Raw genomic sequence first — 21,437 nt, 5'->3', positions numbered from 1 at the left:
AATAAGCATACGAGAAGTTTGTGAATTCCACCCAAAGAGAAAAATGAGACATAGCACAACATAGCTACGCAAGAGGCCTGCGACAAAAAAATTGTCTAGGGATAGTTTTGAAATATTTATAAACAAGTGTAACGTTACCGAGGGAAGGAATACTATAAAAAGTAGGGTCACATTGTAACTTTAATTTAAACAAAAAGAATGCAAAATAGCTGAAATACCAAAGGAACATCTTTAAAGGGGCTTAGGGGCTGGGAGGGGATAGTTGAGTTTTTTAAACAATCATAAATACTCACCGACTTGTACGGGGATGAGCCAAGAGTGGCATCTAGTGGTTCGCAGTGTTATGGTGCTTATTCCCATTGAACAGCTGGGATATGTTCCAGACCTGCTTTTCTACAGCATTCATTACAATCCTCTGGGCTGTAATTGAGTATCTGGCGAGTATCTTGCTAGTAAAATTGCGGGGGGGTGGGGGGGTTGGGGGGGAGGGTGGTTAACATGTAAAGGAATAAGTAAAGAGGTATTATTCTGTGTTTATCTGTGCTTTGCTAACAACTTAGCTTCGAAGCAAGTATATGGGAATTTATTTATTTATTTTAATCTGGCAAGAAGAAATTGCAGTCTTTAAGGAAATATTTACTATAGCTATAGGACTAATAGTGATCTGTTCTCTATATATATGCACATGTTTGGTTACCACTGACTTCCAACTATAAAGAATATTAACAGAGCACTTTCATACATCATATACAAGTTTGGTGACATTTTCCAAAATTTACTTAATACTCTTTTATGAGTTGCATATTTTTACTGTGAAAATATTGGAAAGAAGTTCCCCAGTTGGGAATTTTGGAAATTCCTTATGAGAGGAGACAATGTATTTGCAGGAACAGACTTCCTGAGAGTCATTCAGATCCCCTGGGGCAAGATCACTTTGTTTGCAAAGGAAAGGGTACAGTATTATAGTATTAGAGAGACTTGATGAGTTCTTGATCCAGGTTCCATTTTAATTACGTATTATTAATCATTTTGCAGTTGGAAGAATCTAACATTGTCTATGTGTAACTAATTAGGAACTCATGTTTTTTAAATTAAAGAAACATGTAGAGGTTTCTTTTGCAATGTGGGGTTGAGCTGAGAATACATAGCACTAGACCATAAATTTTACTTCACAGTTCAAATATTGTTCCTCTAGAACAGCAAATAAACAGGATATTAAATTGTGTGTTATATATTCCAAAATTAGTGTGAGATACTACAGACATTCCTTCAAATACCAGCACTGAAAAGGCCATTTATATAACCTAATCTGGTTTATATTTGCAGTTCTTATCTTTTTGAAACTGTTCTCTGATGGTAAAAATAATTTCTCTAATAATCCCTGCGCACAGTAACCACACGAGCATAAGTACATATTAATTGATATTACTGTTTATGACCGGGAAGGCAATGAAAGTGAATGTTACAAATGCTGCTATTACTATCAGCAGTTCAGAACAGCATGCAAGGAAGATTTGAATTGCAGTCAGTGACATACACAAAGCCATTAAACTAATATTTATATTTAACCTATATTTAACAGAATTGAAGTGTTGAATGTTAATACAGATATAGAAAATGACGTAATCGGAAACATTTTAGAATTTATGTAACATGGAATAAAATACAAGAACTGTGTGTGGTGGTAATTCATTGCTTTAGAGTTCAGTTTACCAAGGTGTCTATATACTTGGGAAGTGATATTTTATTTTCAATTTTCAGATTTTAAACTGAAATTTAAAGCTAAAATTTCAGTTTTAAAACTGAAACACAATATTATTGCAGATTTTTAGAAAGTACTTTGATTCTGCCAAACACTGGCATTCACCAAGTCCAAACAGCACGTTTGGGGGTTTTTTTGCTAAACTTTTGGTTAAGAAAGCTCACACTGGCCTAATATGGCTGATAATGTGAAAGTTTGAATTTAAATCCCTGGAAAAGAAAGGATTTTGAAAGTGAGGACAGTGTAACCCTTATCCATTTTCTATTGTTTCAATAATATAGCTGCTGACTTATAATACAATAAATGGGATTTCTTGGCACAACTTACCAGAATTGTAAGCTTTAAGTACAATCCTATTCTCAGTAAAGAAAGTTTTAAATACAGGCAAGTGGAAGACTTAGTCAGTACATTATCTGACCATATTGTGTACTTCTATCTAATATTCCTAACATAACATCACCAATTTTACATCATTATAATGTTCTAGCTATTAAGTTTCCTGTATCTGTCCTTTGAGTATTTAGAAGACAACAGTTGTATGCCTTTTTGAAACAACCGCAAAACTCAAAATTTAAATTAGCTTTTTAATTTTTTTAAATTTTTTTTTCCCATGTACGACACGCTAGATCAGTCATCAGACCTTCCCTGCAACCTTTTGGTTAGGACAGGTTATACGTCCAAGAGTTAAAAGTACAGCTAAGTGGCAACTGAATTGTACTATTTATTTGTGTAAGTAAAGAGCATGCAGGAGTCTGAGTCACGGAACAGGCCTCAGATGGGCTAACTGCTGTTACAAACACACATGCGATCACATGCATGCAAAGTAATCCCTGCTGTAGAGCTTTCCATCTAAACACAAGCAAAGAGGTTTATACAGATAGGCAAGGGACATTAATTAGGTAATACCAATCATGACGATAAGCGACACTTTCAGATCATCAACCACCTTATCTACCATCAATGATTTGGGGGGAGGCGGGGAAGAAAATCAGAGGATCATATGTTGACAAAGGACAATCAAAAAGAAAGGAAAAAATGTAATTAAAGTGAGACATCTGAAATGTAGAAACAGCCAACTCTCATCTGTAATCACCCGTGAAACCCAGAAACAATGATTGCACCGATCTCCAGCAGCGTTGTCTTTTGCCAACTCCAATAAGCTGAAGGAACTGACCATCTGCAGAGACGTGTACGATACCTGCCCGGAATGTGTGAATGACCGCTTTTGTTGAAGACGTGGAGACATGGTTTTAGTTAATGCAAGAAGTTCAACTAGTAAAATGTTACTATATCAATTGTATATCAATATACATTCTGGTATTGTGGCAGTTACAGTTCAGCATGTAGGGTAACAATAATGGAAAACAGAACTTGCCATTATGTATCATTAAAGTATAATCAATTACAGGAATCTGTTAGTGCTTTCCTTGAGAGAATCAATCACGAGGAAACACAATCTACTTAAACGTGCAGATAACAAACGGAAATGATTTTTTAAACAAGGTGATTGGGTTGAAAACATTTTTAAAGAAAAACTTTAACAGATTTCCTGACCTCATTTTATTAATGCAAAAGTCAAAATAGACAAAAATGCTGGCTTTATATTCCAAGAATGGAATATGAAAGTTCCTATTAAATCTGGGCCTGGAGCGTGCATTTTCCAGCCAACATCCAAGATTGCATTTGCTGTATTCATCATTGTATATTTGTGTGTATATACAATGATGTCACTGTTTATGGCACTATAAAGTCCAATTCAAAAAACACAGTTTTTATACCGTCCTTCTGGAGTTCACTTACACACAGGCCGAGGTGCAACGCTCACCAAATTCACAAGTTAATGTCAGGGCTTATCTGGTAACAAGAACACAGAGGTGCCCGTAACACAGGGGCGAGCACGCTCGTGCACTCCAGGAGCCAGGCAACCGTGGTAAAAGCTAATGCAACCATCAGACGCATCCTCGGTTGCGCACCAGAGGATTTGTCACCGCAGAAATGCCTTATCAGTCAAAAGTAGAGCTGAACTGTAGTCTGAAGAGAAAGGGCAAGACGATAAATGAAACAGTTTTGCATCCTGTAAACTCTCTCCTTGTGCCTCTGTCCAGATTTACCCTGCTATACCAGGATCACTCGTGGTTTACGCAAGTACAGTGGGTATGAGCCAACTGTGTAGGACAAAACTGAATCAGCTGAAACGCTGTGTACTTGACCACAATCCTGCTTCCCAGTTCTGTCTTCTCCAACACAAAGAGAAAAGAGGAAGATGAAGCGAAAACCTGTGTCAGGATAGGATGAAGGGAAGGAACAACTCTGGAAACATCAGGGGTGGGGGGAGCAACGGATGGAAAAAAGCTACCAAGACAGAAGAGCTTTCTCTCCAAACCGGTCCCAAGCGCTACTGAAAAGTATTACCTTTTTGATTAAAGTGAAAGCAAGAAACGTGTAAAATCTGCATGACCAGGATTGCAAGGGGTCCTTGTTTAAAACTGCTGTCTCCACCTTGTATCGTTCACTGCCTTTTTTCATCAGAATCTCCCTAATTACCATTTCATTTCTCCACATGCCCAGCAACACCCACTCAAGAGGAACACTGGTACTGCCAGTATGTAGAAAGCTCAAGGACTGGGACATTATTTGGAGGAAATATATAGCAAAGTATTTACCAAGATACCACAATGAATTAAAGAAAAAATAATTAATTTTATTCCTCCATGGGGATAATTGTGGATGCTAATTGGGCTGCTATTTTATGGAATTCGGTACAGAACTTGGACCAAAAATGATGAGCATTTTGGGATTCAAGTATTTTTATAGTACATACTACACATTCTTATTTTCTGAATTTCAATTAATCTCTAAAAGATTTCCCATCCTATAACCCTTAATAGATCCTAGTGAATATAGATCCCATAAAATCTGCAGAAAATTGCAATTCTGAGAGATGGAATGCAGTAGGGAAGGGGAGCGGGTATAGAAATTGAGTAATTTTTCATAACACCACCACCTTACATTTCACCTCCTTACTATGCTTTTTCATATCATTGACATTTTACAGGCAGTTAAAGCCTGGAAATTTGGGTCTTTCTAGGAGAACAATAATCACTTGACCTCTAGAGAGCTACTTCAACAGCCATTTACCTGTATCGGAATTTCAGTAAGAACGGGGACAATTTTCAAAAAGCAACGTAGGATTTATCCCTTCACTGAGAGGTGTGCACTTAACTTTGAACATCCCTACCTCCATCGTTAATCAGTGACGCTAACACTGTGATACTTCATCAGGCTATTAGTTTCCTAAGGGTTTGCGGGAAACAGCTGGATCCCCAGCTACTACGTGAATGCACTAGAAGACACGATGCTTGTGTGAGGGAGAGCTTTACAGGGATTTGAAGTGGTACGTGGTCTTCTGAAAAATAGTATGCAGCTTGCTATGAAAGATCCTTGGGGAAGATATGATCAGCCAACAGCCAGACACTGTGCCAAACACAGGCAAAAATGCCCAGGGCAGCAGATTGTCTCTGTTGCCAATGGCAAGAGAGTGAAGATGAGTTAGGGCAGCACACGCTTGCCCAGAGCAGATCCCCAACCCGCCTCCACAGCCTGCTGCTGCTGCTGCCATGGGGCCAGAATTTGAAGTAGGAGAGAGGGCAATTGAGCCAGGCACCTTGGTGAGAAGGGAAGTGGGACAGAAAGGAGAGGAGACCACGCAGAACAGTTTGGAACTGTGTAGGGTAGCAAGGTCTACTGGTGGGCTGGGGAGAAAGCCTTGGAAAACCCTTGAGCCTCCAAGCCCTCCCACAGCCTTTCACAACCTTAGGTGACCTCTGTCCAGGTGATTTTACCTCATCACAACTCCATACACCCTTTCCAAAAAATCACAAACCCAGCTTAAGCTCCCGCAAGCCCTACAAATTGTACCAGATCTCCCCGCCTTGCTGCCAAGCAGCTGGCCTTTGCCAGCCCTATACCCAAAACCTCCGCTGTTCCTTCCAACATAATACACACCCCCCAGCTCGATTCTTCTTTGCTGCAAAATTCTGGTTTGCATATGATGCTGAAAGCTCTTGAGCTGACTTTGTCAGCAGGAGCTTCACACAGGCACAGAATATCCATTAAACCTTTCACTAATATCTTTGATAGGCGCTTTTGGGATCCAACAGTAATATTTCTCTATACACATGCTCCTCATTTCAAAAAGCTAACTGGACACAGAATAACATTTCAAGTCCTTTTTTTACATTTAAATGGAATAGCCTGAAAGCTTTAGCTATATAGCTGGTAGTTTAAATCTGAAATACAAACATAAAACGTAACATTAAATCAAATTACTGTTATTGTAATGTTGCCTTTTTTTTTTTTTTTAAATGAACCACAAACAAAACACTTATTTAAACTTGGCCTCTATGATTTTTGAAGGAACATACCATCACTTTTTCCAAGCTTTTCCCACAAGCAAGTACATCCTCTATCTTTTATTTCATCTGTTTATCTACTTATCCATTGCACTTTGTTGCAATACCCCTGGCACCTGATCTTAGACACGGTCTTTCGCTAGGAGGTTGTTTTTGCTGGTTTTTTTAAGCAGAACATCTCCCACAGCATGACCTACAAAACCAGTGATAAAGATGTGCACATCAGGCAACATACATAAGGTTGAAATGCAGAACTTTGAATCAAATTATTAAAACATAAATACTAAACTATATGTGCATATAAATATGCATAATTACTTCATATGATCACTCATGATCAAAACCATACTAGTATGTACAGCACAGCTCAGAAGACTGTATTTCTAAGTCTGAAGTTTTTACACATCATCATGGAATTGTCATATTTTGAAATTTTCAAATTTTATGTAAAAAGACCTGAAAGCCATTAACTGTGGCCCTTGACATTGATCTATCTATTGTGTTTTGTGCTATTACCTATTATTCATGGAAAAATTGTTGCTTTTATTTTTCCAAATAATTTTCCAAAAATCTGAGTTTAAAAGTCACCCGTGACTATTTCACAAGCAGGAGCTTTCAACTAACAATTAAACAAATAAGCAAGTGTATTTTCATGATAAAAAACCCCCACAGCTCACTGAATTCAGACAAATCCTGTATATTATGAATCGGCCAACCACATGATTGATGAAATGATGCGTGAAAATAGAGGCAGAGGCAAAATAACCTACTTGAACCCAGAAAATTTTCAGACAATAATCATTACCAGCTTTAATTAACTTCAACACAAAAGTGGAGGCTCCTTCTGTTTCAAGTTAATGAAGCTCAACACACAGAAACTACAATTAGAGACAAAGCATAAGTCTAAAGCAAGTTGTATCTCAGGATTGAAATAATGAGCTTGGTATTTTAATTTTGTAGTCAGCAATTATGTGAGATACAGAAACAAAGAAACAATACGTGCAATTGAATGTTAAGGTACGAACATAGCTGGTTTTCACTCAATATCTTTCTTATAAGCCAAAGGCAAGAAAGTAACTTTTTTCCTACAATAAGCAGTATGTACAATACCCTGGAAATATTTCCACTATGATCATCTAAGATTTACTCACTTTCATACTACACAAGTCAGAAATGTGACCTCATGTAAAGCTATGAACTGCTTAGTGACTTCTATTTTGCCTTTCTCATATATATTCATTAAATCTTTATCTATAATACTGTTATTTCCATTTAAAATGATTGTTGTGTAGCAAAAAAAAGCTGTTCTCCCACAAAAATGAATAAACCTAGATTACTTCCACCCTTTTCAATAATTTGTCCATTCCTAAATACCAGGTTAGAAGAATATATGACCTTTAACTTAATCTCATCACCAAGCACCTCCAAAAAAAAAATAGCACAAAAAGAGAAAAGATGGTCTGCCATTTATTTCTCCTATTTATAGTTTATTAAACCTAAAGATAATAGGAAAAAGGTGGAAAAAAGCAGAGAATGTCTGGGCTGTAGTATCAGATATCACTGCTTATTACTGGCTATCTGCCTAGTAATCATAAATCCATAGGGTAATATTCTAAAATCTTTTGCTTTTCAGGTAGGTGTGAGCCAAAAAGAAAAAACAGTTTAATTTTCTACGAAGAGCAGAAAACAGCAAGCACAGCACAATCGGGTACCAGGATGCATAAATATTCCTGATTACAAACCCTTTCACATAAAGCAAACAGGAAGAGTTTGAGGCTAACAGTGTGTACATCATGCAAAAGGTATCTCTGTCCCAAAAGATAGATATCACATAGACTATGAATGAACTGCTCCAATAAATTATATTATTCCTCAGAGGGGAAAGGAGAGCAATGTTATAAACAGTGACTTCAGAAAAGTGAGAACAATAGGGCATTGAATTTTGCAAGAGTGAATTAAGGATCTTTTTTTTCCTGGAGGAGAGCTCAGTATCATTGACCAATGAGCCTTATAAATAAAAACATTAACTCCAGCACTGCCTGCTCCTCTAAGCACCTTAGCATCTCGTCCTTTCAACATACTAGAAACTAAAGGTAGATACAAAATAGGTACAAGTACATATAGAATTAAATAGATGTTTCAAATGGATTCTTTAAAATATACTTTCCAGACAGTTCAGAACGCACGTGATTCTGGCAAAAAGCCCTTCCCAGACACAGAGCTTTGATGACAGACTGTGCTGTGTACCTTTAGTGTAGAAGTCTTAACAAATCAGAAAACAACCATCTCTGTGCATCACCTCCTCCTTGTGCTGATATCTATTGAATATCCACAGATAAAGGAAAGCTAAGCCAAAGCAGTATTCTTCAAAATGAATCTTGATAGGATCAAAATCCTCAGAACCGTCACTTGCTTTTGGCATTGCTTAAACCAAGGAGAGTCGTTTTCTTAAACCACTCACCGAGATCTTGACAGGACTAAAGGAGCGTACAAGTAAATCTGACTCCTAGCGTGAAGCTGCTCAGTGCCGAGGGTAGGGCCGCTGCTAGCCAGGGAGAAGGCACAGCGCTCGGAGTTCGAGCCACTGTGTAGCTGACCTTTTGTGCAGCAGAAAGTTCAAAGCTAATTAGAAAGTGTTTTCAGAAAGTTAAGTGCTCTCTTTTTTTTTTTTTTTTCTGAGGGAGGGAAGACCATTAATTTCTAGGCCGCAAGTCTCAACAAGCAAGTCAAACAGCTGCCCTCTATGAAGTTATTTTTAATCCCAGATTCCTCCTTGCTATCACCAATACGCCAAACCTTAAGCATTGGCAACTCTAACTTCATCTTGCGTGGTCACTTCTCCTTCTCGCTCGCTCTTTAGCTGCTTGCTTGGTTAGTTACAATTGAAAATTGGTAGTCCCATAAACGTCTACTAGAGACACGTTTTTAAAAACATCATCTCTGTCTGCCCGGACAATGATAAGAGGAGTTTCTTTGAGGTTTACGGCAATCTCAACCAGCATATGTTTTTCAATAACATTGTGATATTTTTCCTCATCTCCTATGCAACATTCTTCCCTCACTCCTTGTGCATACTTGTTTTGCCAAACTTCTCTGAAACACATTTTTAAATGGTATTTGAATGTTACCTACTCTTATTCTCTCTCTGAAGATTTCTTTTGGTTTATAATGAAGTTTACGTCAGGCAGTTTCTTACTGTTTATATGATTGCCTAACCTGACACAGAAGAGGATGGAAGAAAGAGGGGTTTGCCTTCCCCCCCCCCCCCCCTCAAGTAGCTGAACATGGTTTCTCCATTTTAGTTTCACTATAGGCAAACATAATGGTTTTAGAGACTTGCAAAAAGACTGTTGTCTGTACTATTGAAACACAAAGATATTAATACTTTGCCTTTACACATTATTTAGTTATTTCTCCTCCAGCCTTCTCTCCTGCACTTCACAGTCTTCTGACACCTAACCTTTTACTGCAGTGTTTCTGCTTTCTTCTGCATCCTCCACAGTTTTCCTTTCACAAACTTCAGTTTCCCCTTGCTTTGTTTAACTTCTTCTGCCTACTCTTACACCCCTGCCCAGACCAGTGGACCTGGCGTCCAGGAGGTGCCCACCTTCCCACTGACAGTCTGCTTTGAAACGCAAGGAAGGTCACTGACTTCTCAATTATAAATTGTGGCATGCGTGGATCACACGCTATTTTGACTGTGTGGAAAGGCAATCACATTGACAAAAGCTATTCTGGTTTGGGCACTTTTGGAAAGAATGCTAGGCATTGTGAAAGAAGAAATTTTTTTGAAGCCGCAGTTGAAGTTCTTGCAAGCTTCCACTCCCAGCTTATATGACAAATTTCAATCTAATTTTGAGGCTGCAACATTAAGTATTGTTATTAATTTCCTGCTAAAACTCCATTTCATAATATCTTTTTTTTTTCTTTTTTTTTTTTCTGCTTGAAAGTGAACATATCTGTTTTCATTTGACTGGCTCCTTCTGCTACATCATTATCCCTCTAACTGAACAATACTACCTTATTCCTCTATCTGTTCTATTGGAATAAGTTAGAGCTGCCTTGCAAAAAACAATAAAAGAAAGAATTCCGTGTTGCAAACACCGAGTTTTATCCCTATTTTAATGAGAACTTCTGTTTTACTTATAACCTTAAACTGTGAATTTATGTGAATATGCAAGAATCTCAGTTTTTATTTCTTTCAAACATGTCTCTAATTCTTATAAGATGCTTATGAAGAGCATAAAAAAGCAACCTGGAAATACTTAATGATTTGAGTATGGGAACGAAAAAACGTATATATGTATTATATGTATGTAAATACTTTCTGTTCCATCTTGTTATTGCTGTTAGACCTGACCTGTGATTCTTCTTAGTTTTGGAAAACAGATTTCTTTTTTGCAGAATTGTGCCAGAGGAGAAAAGTCTTATACTGCAGTTCAAATCCATCCTCTGAATCAAGTAGAACAGAAACTCAGACTAGGACCTCTGAGATCCAAAACGACTGCCCCATCCATCAGGCTTTTCTGAGCGAAGTGTTTCACAAACTCTTCTGCTGCAGTTGTTTCACATCATGTAAATAATTTAATATTCACTAGAGAAGCAACTTGAACAGGCTTCTCATATCCTAACCGAGAGCCCCACCTATTTGATTACGAGTTGTTCCGAAGTGGAGGATTCTCTTGCTCGGGAAAAGCTTTAGGATATCTCAATGTTTAATCAGAGAACTTGAAATTTTGAAAACACTCATGGGATGAGAAAGCTATTTCCTTCTCATTTCTGGGAGCAAGCAAACATAATAAAGGGACAAATAAATATAAAAGGAAAAATCTCAGGAAGACAAAATAATCTGCTCAGTCATATGGTTCTTTGACAATTCTAGGTTTCAGATTTCTGTCATTATTTACAACAGATTTCACCAGGCAAAAAGCACTGTGTCCATACTTGATGGGTAAAACTGAATTTATAGTGTGTTCTTCAGTATACAGTTCACATGCTTCAGATAGCGATTACTATCGCAAGAAAGGCAGGCAGGAATAAATCCAGAACTTCGTGGAAACTATTCTGGTGGTTGTTTAATGACCCTAACCTGTTAAGGGTACCACCAAAAGGATGAGTCCTATAACTGCAGTCAGAAGAATTAGTCTCCGGAACTCCGTGCCAAACTTTCTCAGAAGTGGAGCACATTATTTGCCATAGCAAATTCAGAGCATAGCTGCTGGTTCCTTTGCTGTCAAGCCCACGTAGACAGAACAGCTATTGAATTAAACAGGCAGAGAATTAGTGATCTTTTTTGATGGCTCCCTTATATAGGGCAGAACGGCACCAAAATGCTGAACAATTCTTTACAGAGGAGAAATTACAAATTTGTTGGAAAAAAAATAATCTCCTGCATCTCTGCTTCTGAGACAGTGAGTTAAACCCTGCATTTCTGTGCTTAGCTATCAAACTCATTCCTTGTCAACAGAAGTTAGGAATACACATGAAAATAAAATTGTCCTGGTAATTTACATTTGATTTGTTTGTAGTAAGAGAACTTAGAAATTCTTAGAAAGATACATGTGTAGAAGGGGGAAAACTAATGAAAATTATCCACTGATCATAATTGTCTTCAGACATCAAAAATTTCCCTCAATCCTCAAAAAAAATTCTACAAAACTCCAAGGTGAAAAAACTAACAAAGAAGTTAATCTTCATCACTAGATGAACTAAAATATCACTAGACTTTTTTTTTTTTTTTTTTCTGGCTTCATGAAACCTCGTTCTCTTTCTTCTGTTCACTTACCACAGAGCCAGAAAACAGTTAAAAGTTTGGAGATTAAAATAACCCAAAAGGTGCAGGGCCCCTCTTTCTCTGTATGCTCTCTTTCTGATACTTAAACCCTGCCATTCATGCAGAGCAAGAGAGACATGAAAGTCTTGCTCTGAAAGTTACCTTACTTGTGCATCAATTCTAGAGAATTCTTAACCAGTAGCATCTGAATTCACTGATGTCTTGATAATTCCATAGTCATTTCAGTTCTCCTCTTCCCAACCTCAGCAAATAAATAGGAAAGAGTTGACAAGCTAAGGTAGTCTCCACTGAAAGGGCTTATCCTTAGAGCTAAAAATGTGGAAATCAATTTGTGGCAGCTCTGGTATTACAGCGGTTGAGAATTCCTTAATTTGAGCTCACAGAAATCAATAAGAATACTACTAAACTAAGAACTGCAAGCTGAAGCTTGCTTTTTTCTTTCAGGAAAAAAGCACACAAGTATTTTCTGAAAGAAAAAAAAATAATAAAGGAAAAACTAAAACCAAATAAAGACTCTAACAGATTATTTTATCATTTAAATGTGTCCAGTTGTGCCTTGTAGTTCACTAACTCACTAGATGCTCATGCTTCTATTCCCTTTTTCCTTCCTCTTAGCTCTCAAACTGCAGTGTAACTCCTAAGAGCTTGGTGCTTTGTTGTTGCTGTTAGTTCTTAACCACATTCTGAACCCTATGCTTACTGTCTTTCCTTGACCTCCCTTATCTTTTGATCAGTACCAAAGACTTCAAGCTGTTCAGAAAACTGGGTAACAACAAGGCTTCTGCAGGTCCTGGCAGCATTTCCACATCATAGCTGTATCCAAATTATGCCTTCAGTTGGATGACCCTAGCCGTATAGAAGAACCTGCCACAGTATCACAAGCGTTAGAGGAACACAAAGACAAACCCTCTGAGAGCAGGTCCTGTGTGAGACACCTCAGGAAAGAGTTCCAGAGGCAGATTTTACAACTGAATAAACTGTAATGTTTCCAGTGTTTGTGGCTACTTCTGCAAGAGTTGCACAGGGCCATGAAAATGTAACAGTTTAGACTGGTGCTAGTTAAGGATCTCTTCCTCCTGCCCTCTTACAAGGTACGGGTACACTGTCCATATCCCATCCAAATATAGCTGAGAGCACTTTGGTCTGCAAAATATTTGAAAGAAAGTCTAAAGAGGAATTTAGGCTGTCAGATCTCATATCAGGTTTCCTGGCTTGGAGTTTAGAAATATTGATTTCTGATTTAGAAGGCAAGCAGCTCGGATAAATAATCCATGAAGCACATCAAACTTCAGGTGCTCCACTGCTATTTTAAATGCACTTTTCAAAAACTCATTTCAATCACTGGTCCTGAGTGCTTGAAGTCCAACAGACTTCCCTTTCTGTTGTGGATGTTCAGGACACTTCAAGAGCTGACTTCGGTCTTGGGAACATTATTCTAACAGCCAGAAAAACATTAATACCAATAGACTGTAAATCTAGTTATCATGCACCTCATTCAAAATTAGTGAGAGAATAAATATGCAAACAGACTTTTCTGAAATACTAAAATGAAAGTAATGCACGTGTTATAATAGGAGTTTAATAAGATTATGTAGAATAGCTATTCTCAATTATCTTCTTTCCTTGTATTTTCCAGTTACTGATATCAATATAATTACCATCTATTTGATTAAATTTTAATTAAATACCTAAGCATTTAATAATCCATCATTATAAATTTTTGCATGGTATCATTATACTAAATAAACATTTAGGTCAGAATTTCTAAAAAAGTAGCAGCAATTTAAGTTACACATTTATGACTGTATTTAAGCTCTATAACTAGCAGCTGAATTTCAAAGTTACTAAAAGTCAGGTAGCCGCCCTTGAAAGACAGCGATAAACAATCCAGTAATATTAACAATAGCAGGATTAGACCCAGAAGCTGTAGAGCTTATGAACTGGACTAATTCTGCTCCCCAGTGCTCTTTTGCTGTTTGTGCTTTCTTCTAAACCTTTGAAGTCTCACCTTTTGTAGACTTTTAAAAATCATTAAGTATGTGTTAAAAAAGTACATCATTCACCTGTGTAAACCACTGGAAAATCCTTGACTATCTTGTCTGCTGATTTTGCAAGATTTTTTTCTATAGCCCACATATATACTCTAAGAGTAAGGATCAGATTTTCAAGGACACAAAATGCAATTAGGAGTTAACAGCCAGCAAAATCTGGCAGACAGGTACCTAATTCTGGTATAGTTTTGAAAACCTCTTCCTTAAGACTCAGCCATATGTTCTAGATCTAAAAAAATGAATAATGAAAAGCAGCCTCATACCATTATTCCTTTTTTATCCCACTAAATTAACTTCAAGAGCGTTCTTAAAAGAAAGTAATCCTTTCCTAAAAAAATACTTGATTAATCCTCTTCTAGTCTTCTGACATAAAACTGAAATAAGGTCAACTATCTTAAAGTATTGGCACTTGAACCTCTCTTATCTTATATAGAAAGTGAAACTACAACAATCCAAAAAGCAAACATCTACTAATTCAGGTGACATCAACTATGCAGTAGCTTTGATTCTATTAAAAAAAAATAACCTTGCTTTTTTATTATCACATCACACGCATGCAGAGAAAACACAGCTGGAATGTAAGGCAAGTGAACTAATGAACTTAATTAACACATAGAAAATAAAAGAACAACGCTGCAAATGTGTACGTATAATGAAACCGTTCAGCAAATGAACCAGTAGTCATAACGAGATTTTGTATGACTTCCTCCTGTCATTGGGGTCAGAAGTATGAAAACTGGGTAGGAACCAAGTATTTTAAATCTTTATTGATCCTAAAATTAACATATTTTTTTAAAGTTTGTCATAAGCAAAATGCGAGTTACTTTTACTGTTCCACTGAGAACTCCAGCACCAGTTCCACCGCTGAGCATCCACCTCCTGAGATTCTTGAAAACCAGAAATAATACAACACTGTGACAGAGATCTTATCCTCCCTCTGTTCAGATGGTAACAATACTCCATGCATTTCTATCCTAAGAGCTCAGATACAATCACATCAATAGCAGGATATTGTAGAGGACTTTGGTGCCAACGCAGACCGCATGACTGCAGTCGAAGCGTGCTCTACCACCTCGCTAGTAACTGCCTAAGAAGAGCAGCTGGATATCACATTGGTGTATTTGAACACAATGAAATCTGTCCAGTTTCTAGTGGTTTGAGGAAATGCGGTGGGAGGAGACAGCCTCTAAACCTAGGTGTTTTTTTCAGCTGCATATGCAACAAATTCTTAGGTATGTGACAGCTCCAGGGAAGACTTTCCCACTTCAGAGCCTCTTCCAGGGGTCTGAACACAAACCGCACCACGGTGTTTCTGTGAATCATAACAAGGCAGTTCACATCTTAGCAAACACATACCCAAGCACAAAAGGAGCAAATGATCAGGAGGCCAAATTTTAGTTAACAGCAATAACTACAAATGATTAGAAATGTCTTTCTTAATAGATCACCTTCTAACAGAAGATATTACCCTCTTTTTTTATCTTTCTCTAAAAATTTTTCTCTGGCAAACAATTAAGTCAACAGAACTAAAAATGGTTGTAGAATCACTTCAAAACCTGTAACATCCAATACTCTTGCTGGGTCTGTGCTTGGCAGTTGGTCCCTCTGTTGGTTTTTTCATCATGTTAAAGCCACAAAATCAGGCAGAATTACTTCATTTTAAACAGGGGCAAGCACAGAGACAGTGTCCCATATAAAGCAAGATGATTGATTCTTCAAGCCGATGGAAATATTGTGACAAGGCACCTTACTGTAGCAACACAAGTGGTAGTTTATCTTATATCCCCAAATACTTTATCAGGCATGATTAAAGATAGTAATTCCACTTAGCAACAACTTGAGAAGGGTCTTTAATAACACAGAATAACTTGAAACCATACCCACCAGGTCAGAAAGCCTTGGATTGGGTTAAAAGTTCAAGTATTAGTAACATTTTTAAAGTTATTTTCTCATAACTTGCTAAAACTGCAGCTCTTGGTTCACATTCCCAACAGAAAAAAGAATCTCCCAAAGCCCAAGTACCGCAGGGTTAATCTTTCACATCAGCTCTCACCGATTCTTAGTTTGGCCATTACTCAAATATGCAATATATAATGCCGATGAGTTAAACATCATATCACCCATTTTGATTTATTTCTTTCAATTCACTGGGAATTTTATTTATGTTTGTAACTACAAGGTTTTTGTTGGTGGTGCCAATAGCTTCAGTCCAGGGGTAGATAGTCAAGTGCTCAGACCATTATACAGCATTACAGTATATTGATTAGAATACCAATAGAATAGCTAAGGACAAAACTAATAACGTTACTAAGAAAAATGCCCAGAAGGGATCAGGTCTAGCCTAACCAAATAATATAGTTTCAGCATTGCTGAAGAGAATACCAGCAGTCTAAAAGACGAACTCTTTCAGTTATTATTTTCTTTAAGTTGGTGTTTTTCACAGTCAATAAAAATATTAATATAATTTTATTTCTCCCTTATATCATTTTTATGTACTGACACAATATAACCTATACTGTCCTCAAGACATAGAAGGTGATGTTGGACCAATAAAAAGCACAAAAGCACTTTCTTTATGTGCTTTCTGAATTTCCAGAATATCTGAGCACAAAGAGCGCAGACTGGTGCTGTACCACATACCACTAATTCAAAGCATTTAATCCTGTCTTCCACACGTCAGCCAAGGCAATACAAATGCCAAAAAATTCCTCTTTGATAGCAGAATTATATACACTGTGTATTATATAAGCCGCCTGTCCTCCTCCCCTTGAATGTACGCTATCAAATCATTCTGGCCATTATTTTATATTGAGCAGATGGTATTATGAGATTTTTGATAAAGAACAACAATCACCCAGCAAGGGTTGCAAAGGGGTCGCTGAAACCAAGATTAACAATTGATTAGCTTTAATGGACCGTGACAGTAATAAACAGAGCTCTACACAAAGATTTGATTGTCCTGTTAATGCTGCTGACACAAATGGCTTTTAACTGGCTTCCTGAAAGTGTTAATATCTTCAAAGCCTCAGCAAATGAAGGACTTACTCAAAGTGAGAACTGTCCTGCAGTGAAGAAGTACTTACTGTAGAACTCTAAAACGATCTTCTATAAAGCGCGTTTCTGATTTATTCAGACAACAGTTCCTATTTCTCCAAGGCTTAAAGTTCAAAACAATAAAATACAGCACACCTCTGCAAAGCTGGAATGTAAAAAAACTCTAAAGCATTTGAATACAGAACCAAGCATTCATTAAATACAACAATAATATGAATTATCACTTTCAGTGCACTCATTTTATCCTTACTCCAACATGGGCTGACAGATCTCAGTATCACAGCCTTCTAAACTCAATTTCTTATCCTCAGCTCTGAAAAGCTCACTATTTTTTTCCTTTGTGCGGAAATCAGTAATCTGTGTCATATTTTCTTTAAAATAAAATGGTTTGTGATTACTGAAAGTAACCATGGTAAAAACTGAAAATAAAATTTACAGATCTGTGTACTTCTTAGATACATGCATGGGAAAAAGTCTACAGAAAAAGTCTCTGTTTCCCTTAATGCTTCAGCTCAATATTTAAATGGGCATATGGCAAATATTCACAAAAAGTTTTAAAATTAAACCTAGGTAGAGCGAAAGTAAATGAAACTCCACTTAACATGGCATTTAAGAAACCAAGGATATAGGAATTCATTACAGGTAAGGAGGTATTTACTCATTTAAGCGCTGAGTAACACTTTCTGTTAAACTTTCTATTTTAGGTTAGATTACTTGGTCTCTAAATCAACCTGGGTTTTTTTTAATTATGTGTCTTATTTAAGCAAAGGTTTTTCTTTTAAACATTTTTAACTGTGAGCTGCCACAGTGCTTCTCCCTCCCGCGTTATTCCTAAAGGCAACATTTTGAGACAATAACGGTATGGCTCTAAGGGCTTCTAGGTAAGAGAAAAAATGGTGTCTGCCCTAGACACAGATCCAAACACAAACCATTTGCACAAATCAAGGTCATACTAATCCCATCCCTGTGGGTCCCACCCCATCTGCAAATTCAACTCTCTATAGAACAATTCCTTGCCAGTACACTGCGACGATGAAACATGCTGCTAATTACTGTGTTTAAAAATCTTGACCTAAGCAGACATGCAGGGAATTCAAATGAGATCTCTAAAAGACTAAAATCCACCTGCTTGGTCTCCCAACACACAAACACTAAATGCATAACCTGTCAAAATACTGAGCCAGCCTTCATTAATTCCATTTTCTGCAATCAGCATCCTTTATTGCTCACATGTTTGGCTTTCTACAGCAGTTCTTCATGCAAGCTATTGTATAAACTGTTATAATATACTCTGATGATAAATATTTAAGAAAATAATTATTAATTACCTGTAAGTCAGCATCAAACTCATGTTTCAGGTAAGCATCTTCTGCAGCTTCAACAAGACGCTGAAAAAAGAAAGAAAAAAAAAAAAAAAGGTGTATTTTTGAAATAACACATAACATCTTTAAATCCAAGTGTTCCTTCCAGTATAACAACAGAGATTGTTTGAGTATTGTGTAATTCATTGTCACCACGTGGTATTTTCTATAATACTTCACAGAACAGAAATAAATGATCCAGATTTAAAAAAAAAAAAAAAAAAAAAAAAAAAAAAAAAAAAAAAACAAGTTTTTTAAACCCTCAGCATCCATGATTGGTGGTATAAAACTCTCAAAACAGTTCAACCACTAATAAATAAAGGGAAAGAAGGTAATTTTTTCCACTAGTGCTCAGCACCCTGCAGCTCTCATTCCAATAGTGATTTTTGAAAGAACACAAAATAAAGTTGCTTTCACACTGAACCTCATTTTGCACATAGGAGCCCTTTTCAAATCTTTCTTCAAATTAAAATAGGAGGTATTTCCTAATACCGCACTTGATTGCAAGCAACTGAAATAAAAAGGAATTTCTAAATAACACATCAAATATAAAATATTAGAAAACCAGAGGCCAGGTTTTTGTACTTAGCAGATTTGAAGTGTTTTACATACTACCTTAACATGGCACATAATCACAGCAAGATTTTTCTGCAATTACAGAAGTAATATTTACTGAATGACAGCAATTCAGTAGTGTTTTTTTCTTCCTCTTGGTAATATCCAGAATTCCCTGTAGTAGTTGTTGTTCCTTACCACTATCATCTGAAGGGAAAAAAAAAAAAAAAAAGGGGTTGCACTAAAACACAGCTACTTGAAAAATTCAATTCATATAGGGGTTTGCTGCAGACATTATATCCTTTCTAAGGTTTTATTCAGGGTTCTTCACAGTTCTGAATATTTTAACTCTGGAAGTAACTCCTAGTTTTTATTTAAGCTACCTGAACATTCATATATGTACAACCCAAAATTAATCAAAGAATGACCTGTCACTAAACAGTCATTATAATACTTCTATTTCCTTTGATCCATTAGACACTGGCACGTGTATATTTTCAAATATTTTCTATCGTGAAGCAAATGAGCTACAGGCTCTCATTAACGGTACACAGAGTGGACAGCCGCGCACACATTTGCTTCCCTTTCCAGAACTGTATGCACTTTTATCATGTCTTTAAATATAAATCAAAACGGAATCGGAACTCATATAGATTGCTATACGATTTGAACTATAATGGAAACTGAACCAGAAAAACATTTCTGGTTGCCAGTTCAGAATAAGTGGTTCAACAAAACCCGACAGATTAAAGCAGAGCCACGCTGGTTACGGGGAGCATTTGTGTTCACTGAGGTCTGCAGAGCAGCAGCACGTCACAGCCTTCCCGTTCACATCTCTGCCATCGCATGGCTTACCCGCGGCTGAGCGCGAGCCTCGCGAAAGCCCCAGTCCTCTGCCGGACTTCTGCGTCTTCCCTGCAGACCCCCGTGAGAAGGTTTTTCATGCCTTTTTCTTTAGCGCAGGGCTACGGACCTCAAAGATTTGATTAAAAACTGGAAACTCCATCGATGCGTAGGTTGGTAGGGAAGAGCGCGGGCGAGCAAATGAAGTCCACCTTCCCAGAGCCCCGTGCTGCGCATACAGCCCTGTCACTTGACCGCTTCCACCGTTAAAAATCTTGTCCCATGTAAACGCAGCTGGTCTTAGCAAACCCTTTTGACCTAAACTGGAATTGAACTGCAACGGTTCCACCACCGGGTAAATCAAACCAGAACTGAACTGAAGAATGTAACAGCTCACCTTCCCGCATAGACGTACATGGGTAAAAGAACCCAACAGCTACCCGTGCATCGCAGCGGGTGACGCAAGGGGAAGCCATGAAAAATATTTCAAATCAAACACTGAAGTTCTGTGGAATTGTTCCTACTGCTCCTGTACTGTATGAACAGTAGTAAAACCAGACCCTGCAATCTGAAAGGTTGTCAGACATTAATTTGACCCACAGGTTTTTTTTTTTACATTTAGAATTTAAAAAGAGAAGTAACACAAATTAACTATTCTGAGGGGGAAGCCTCACAGCAACTGAAACAGACTCTTAAACATTTGAACGGTCTCAGAAGTCCGTCTTTAGCATGTTAGTGATCTGCTGAAAGTATTTTATAAATCTAGCCCTCATTTTTCAAGTATGAAAAAGGCATTTTATGTAAAATAACTACTCTAATTCAATACATTTCTGCAGGTTTGTACTCCTTTATATTAAAACCATAGTTGCATTACTGCTCTGTGCACATCTAATACAAAAGTTCATGACTCTGATGAGTTTGAGAGGAAACAAAAGTGAAAGAAGGGTCAAAAAAATTCTTCACACAGAAATTAATAGAGGAAAAAGAGAAACATGTTTTTCTTTCTGTGCTGAAATATTTACTTACTCACTGGAAGAAAAATTATTATAGTATTTCATGAGATACCAGTACGTAGATATTAGTACCTAGTGGGCTAGAAAAATAATTCATGGCTTCTTATATAGTTTGTATTGATCCCAATGTGTTTCAATTACATTTTTGCCTCAGTGAAATAAATTTAAACTAAGATTTATCCCCCCATGTAAGAAATAGCTAGAGAAGCATAACATGGGTAATAGTAGAAACATCTGGTAAGAAGGGCAGCTCAGCAATGAAAAGTACTGATTGGTACTCTATTGATTTATTCATTAAGATTTCAGTTGTTACATTTGTTCTTTCAAAAAAAAAAAAGCACATACATTTCAGCAACATTCTTTACAGGAAACAGAACAAAAAAGCAAACAATCTACCGAGACATATTTTTTCTTGAAGACGTAGACACAAATACGCATGCACACTACGTGCTTCACTCTCACAAATCTCATAAGAAAGTTAAAATTTTGGTACACTGAATGTAGACAACACAAGCATATGCTACATTTTCTATGTAATAGTCCTTAACTACAATTTGCTTTAAATATCTCAACACCATTCTGAAGGAGATGG

General features: G+C 37.1%; 1 protein-coding gene across 1 annotated transcript in view; it reads right to left on the bottom strand.

Moving 5' to 3' along the window:
• The window catches only part of CACNA2D3 (calcium voltage-gated channel auxiliary subunit alpha2delta 3), a 479,329-nt gene that overhangs the window by 314,811 nt on the left and 143,081 nt on the right, over positions 1–21,437 (bottom strand). Inside the window, exon 4 of the mRNA XM_049826767.1 lies at positions 18,402–18,461. Within this exon, the coding sequence (XP_049682724.1) occupies positions 18,402–18,461 (60 nt within the window). The remainder of the gene's footprint in view (positions 1–18,401; positions 18,462–21,437) is intronic.

This window comes from Accipiter gentilis, chromosome 23 (genome assembly GCF_929443795.1).
Source record: "Accipiter gentilis chromosome 23, bAccGen1.1, whole genome shotgun sequence".
In the NCBI taxonomy this organism is placed as follows: Eukaryota; Metazoa; Chordata; class Aves; order Accipitriformes; family Accipitridae; genus Astur; species Astur gentilis.
The sequence above is the reverse complement of the archived record's forward strand: the minus strand, read 5'-3'. Positions and strand labels throughout refer to the sequence as shown.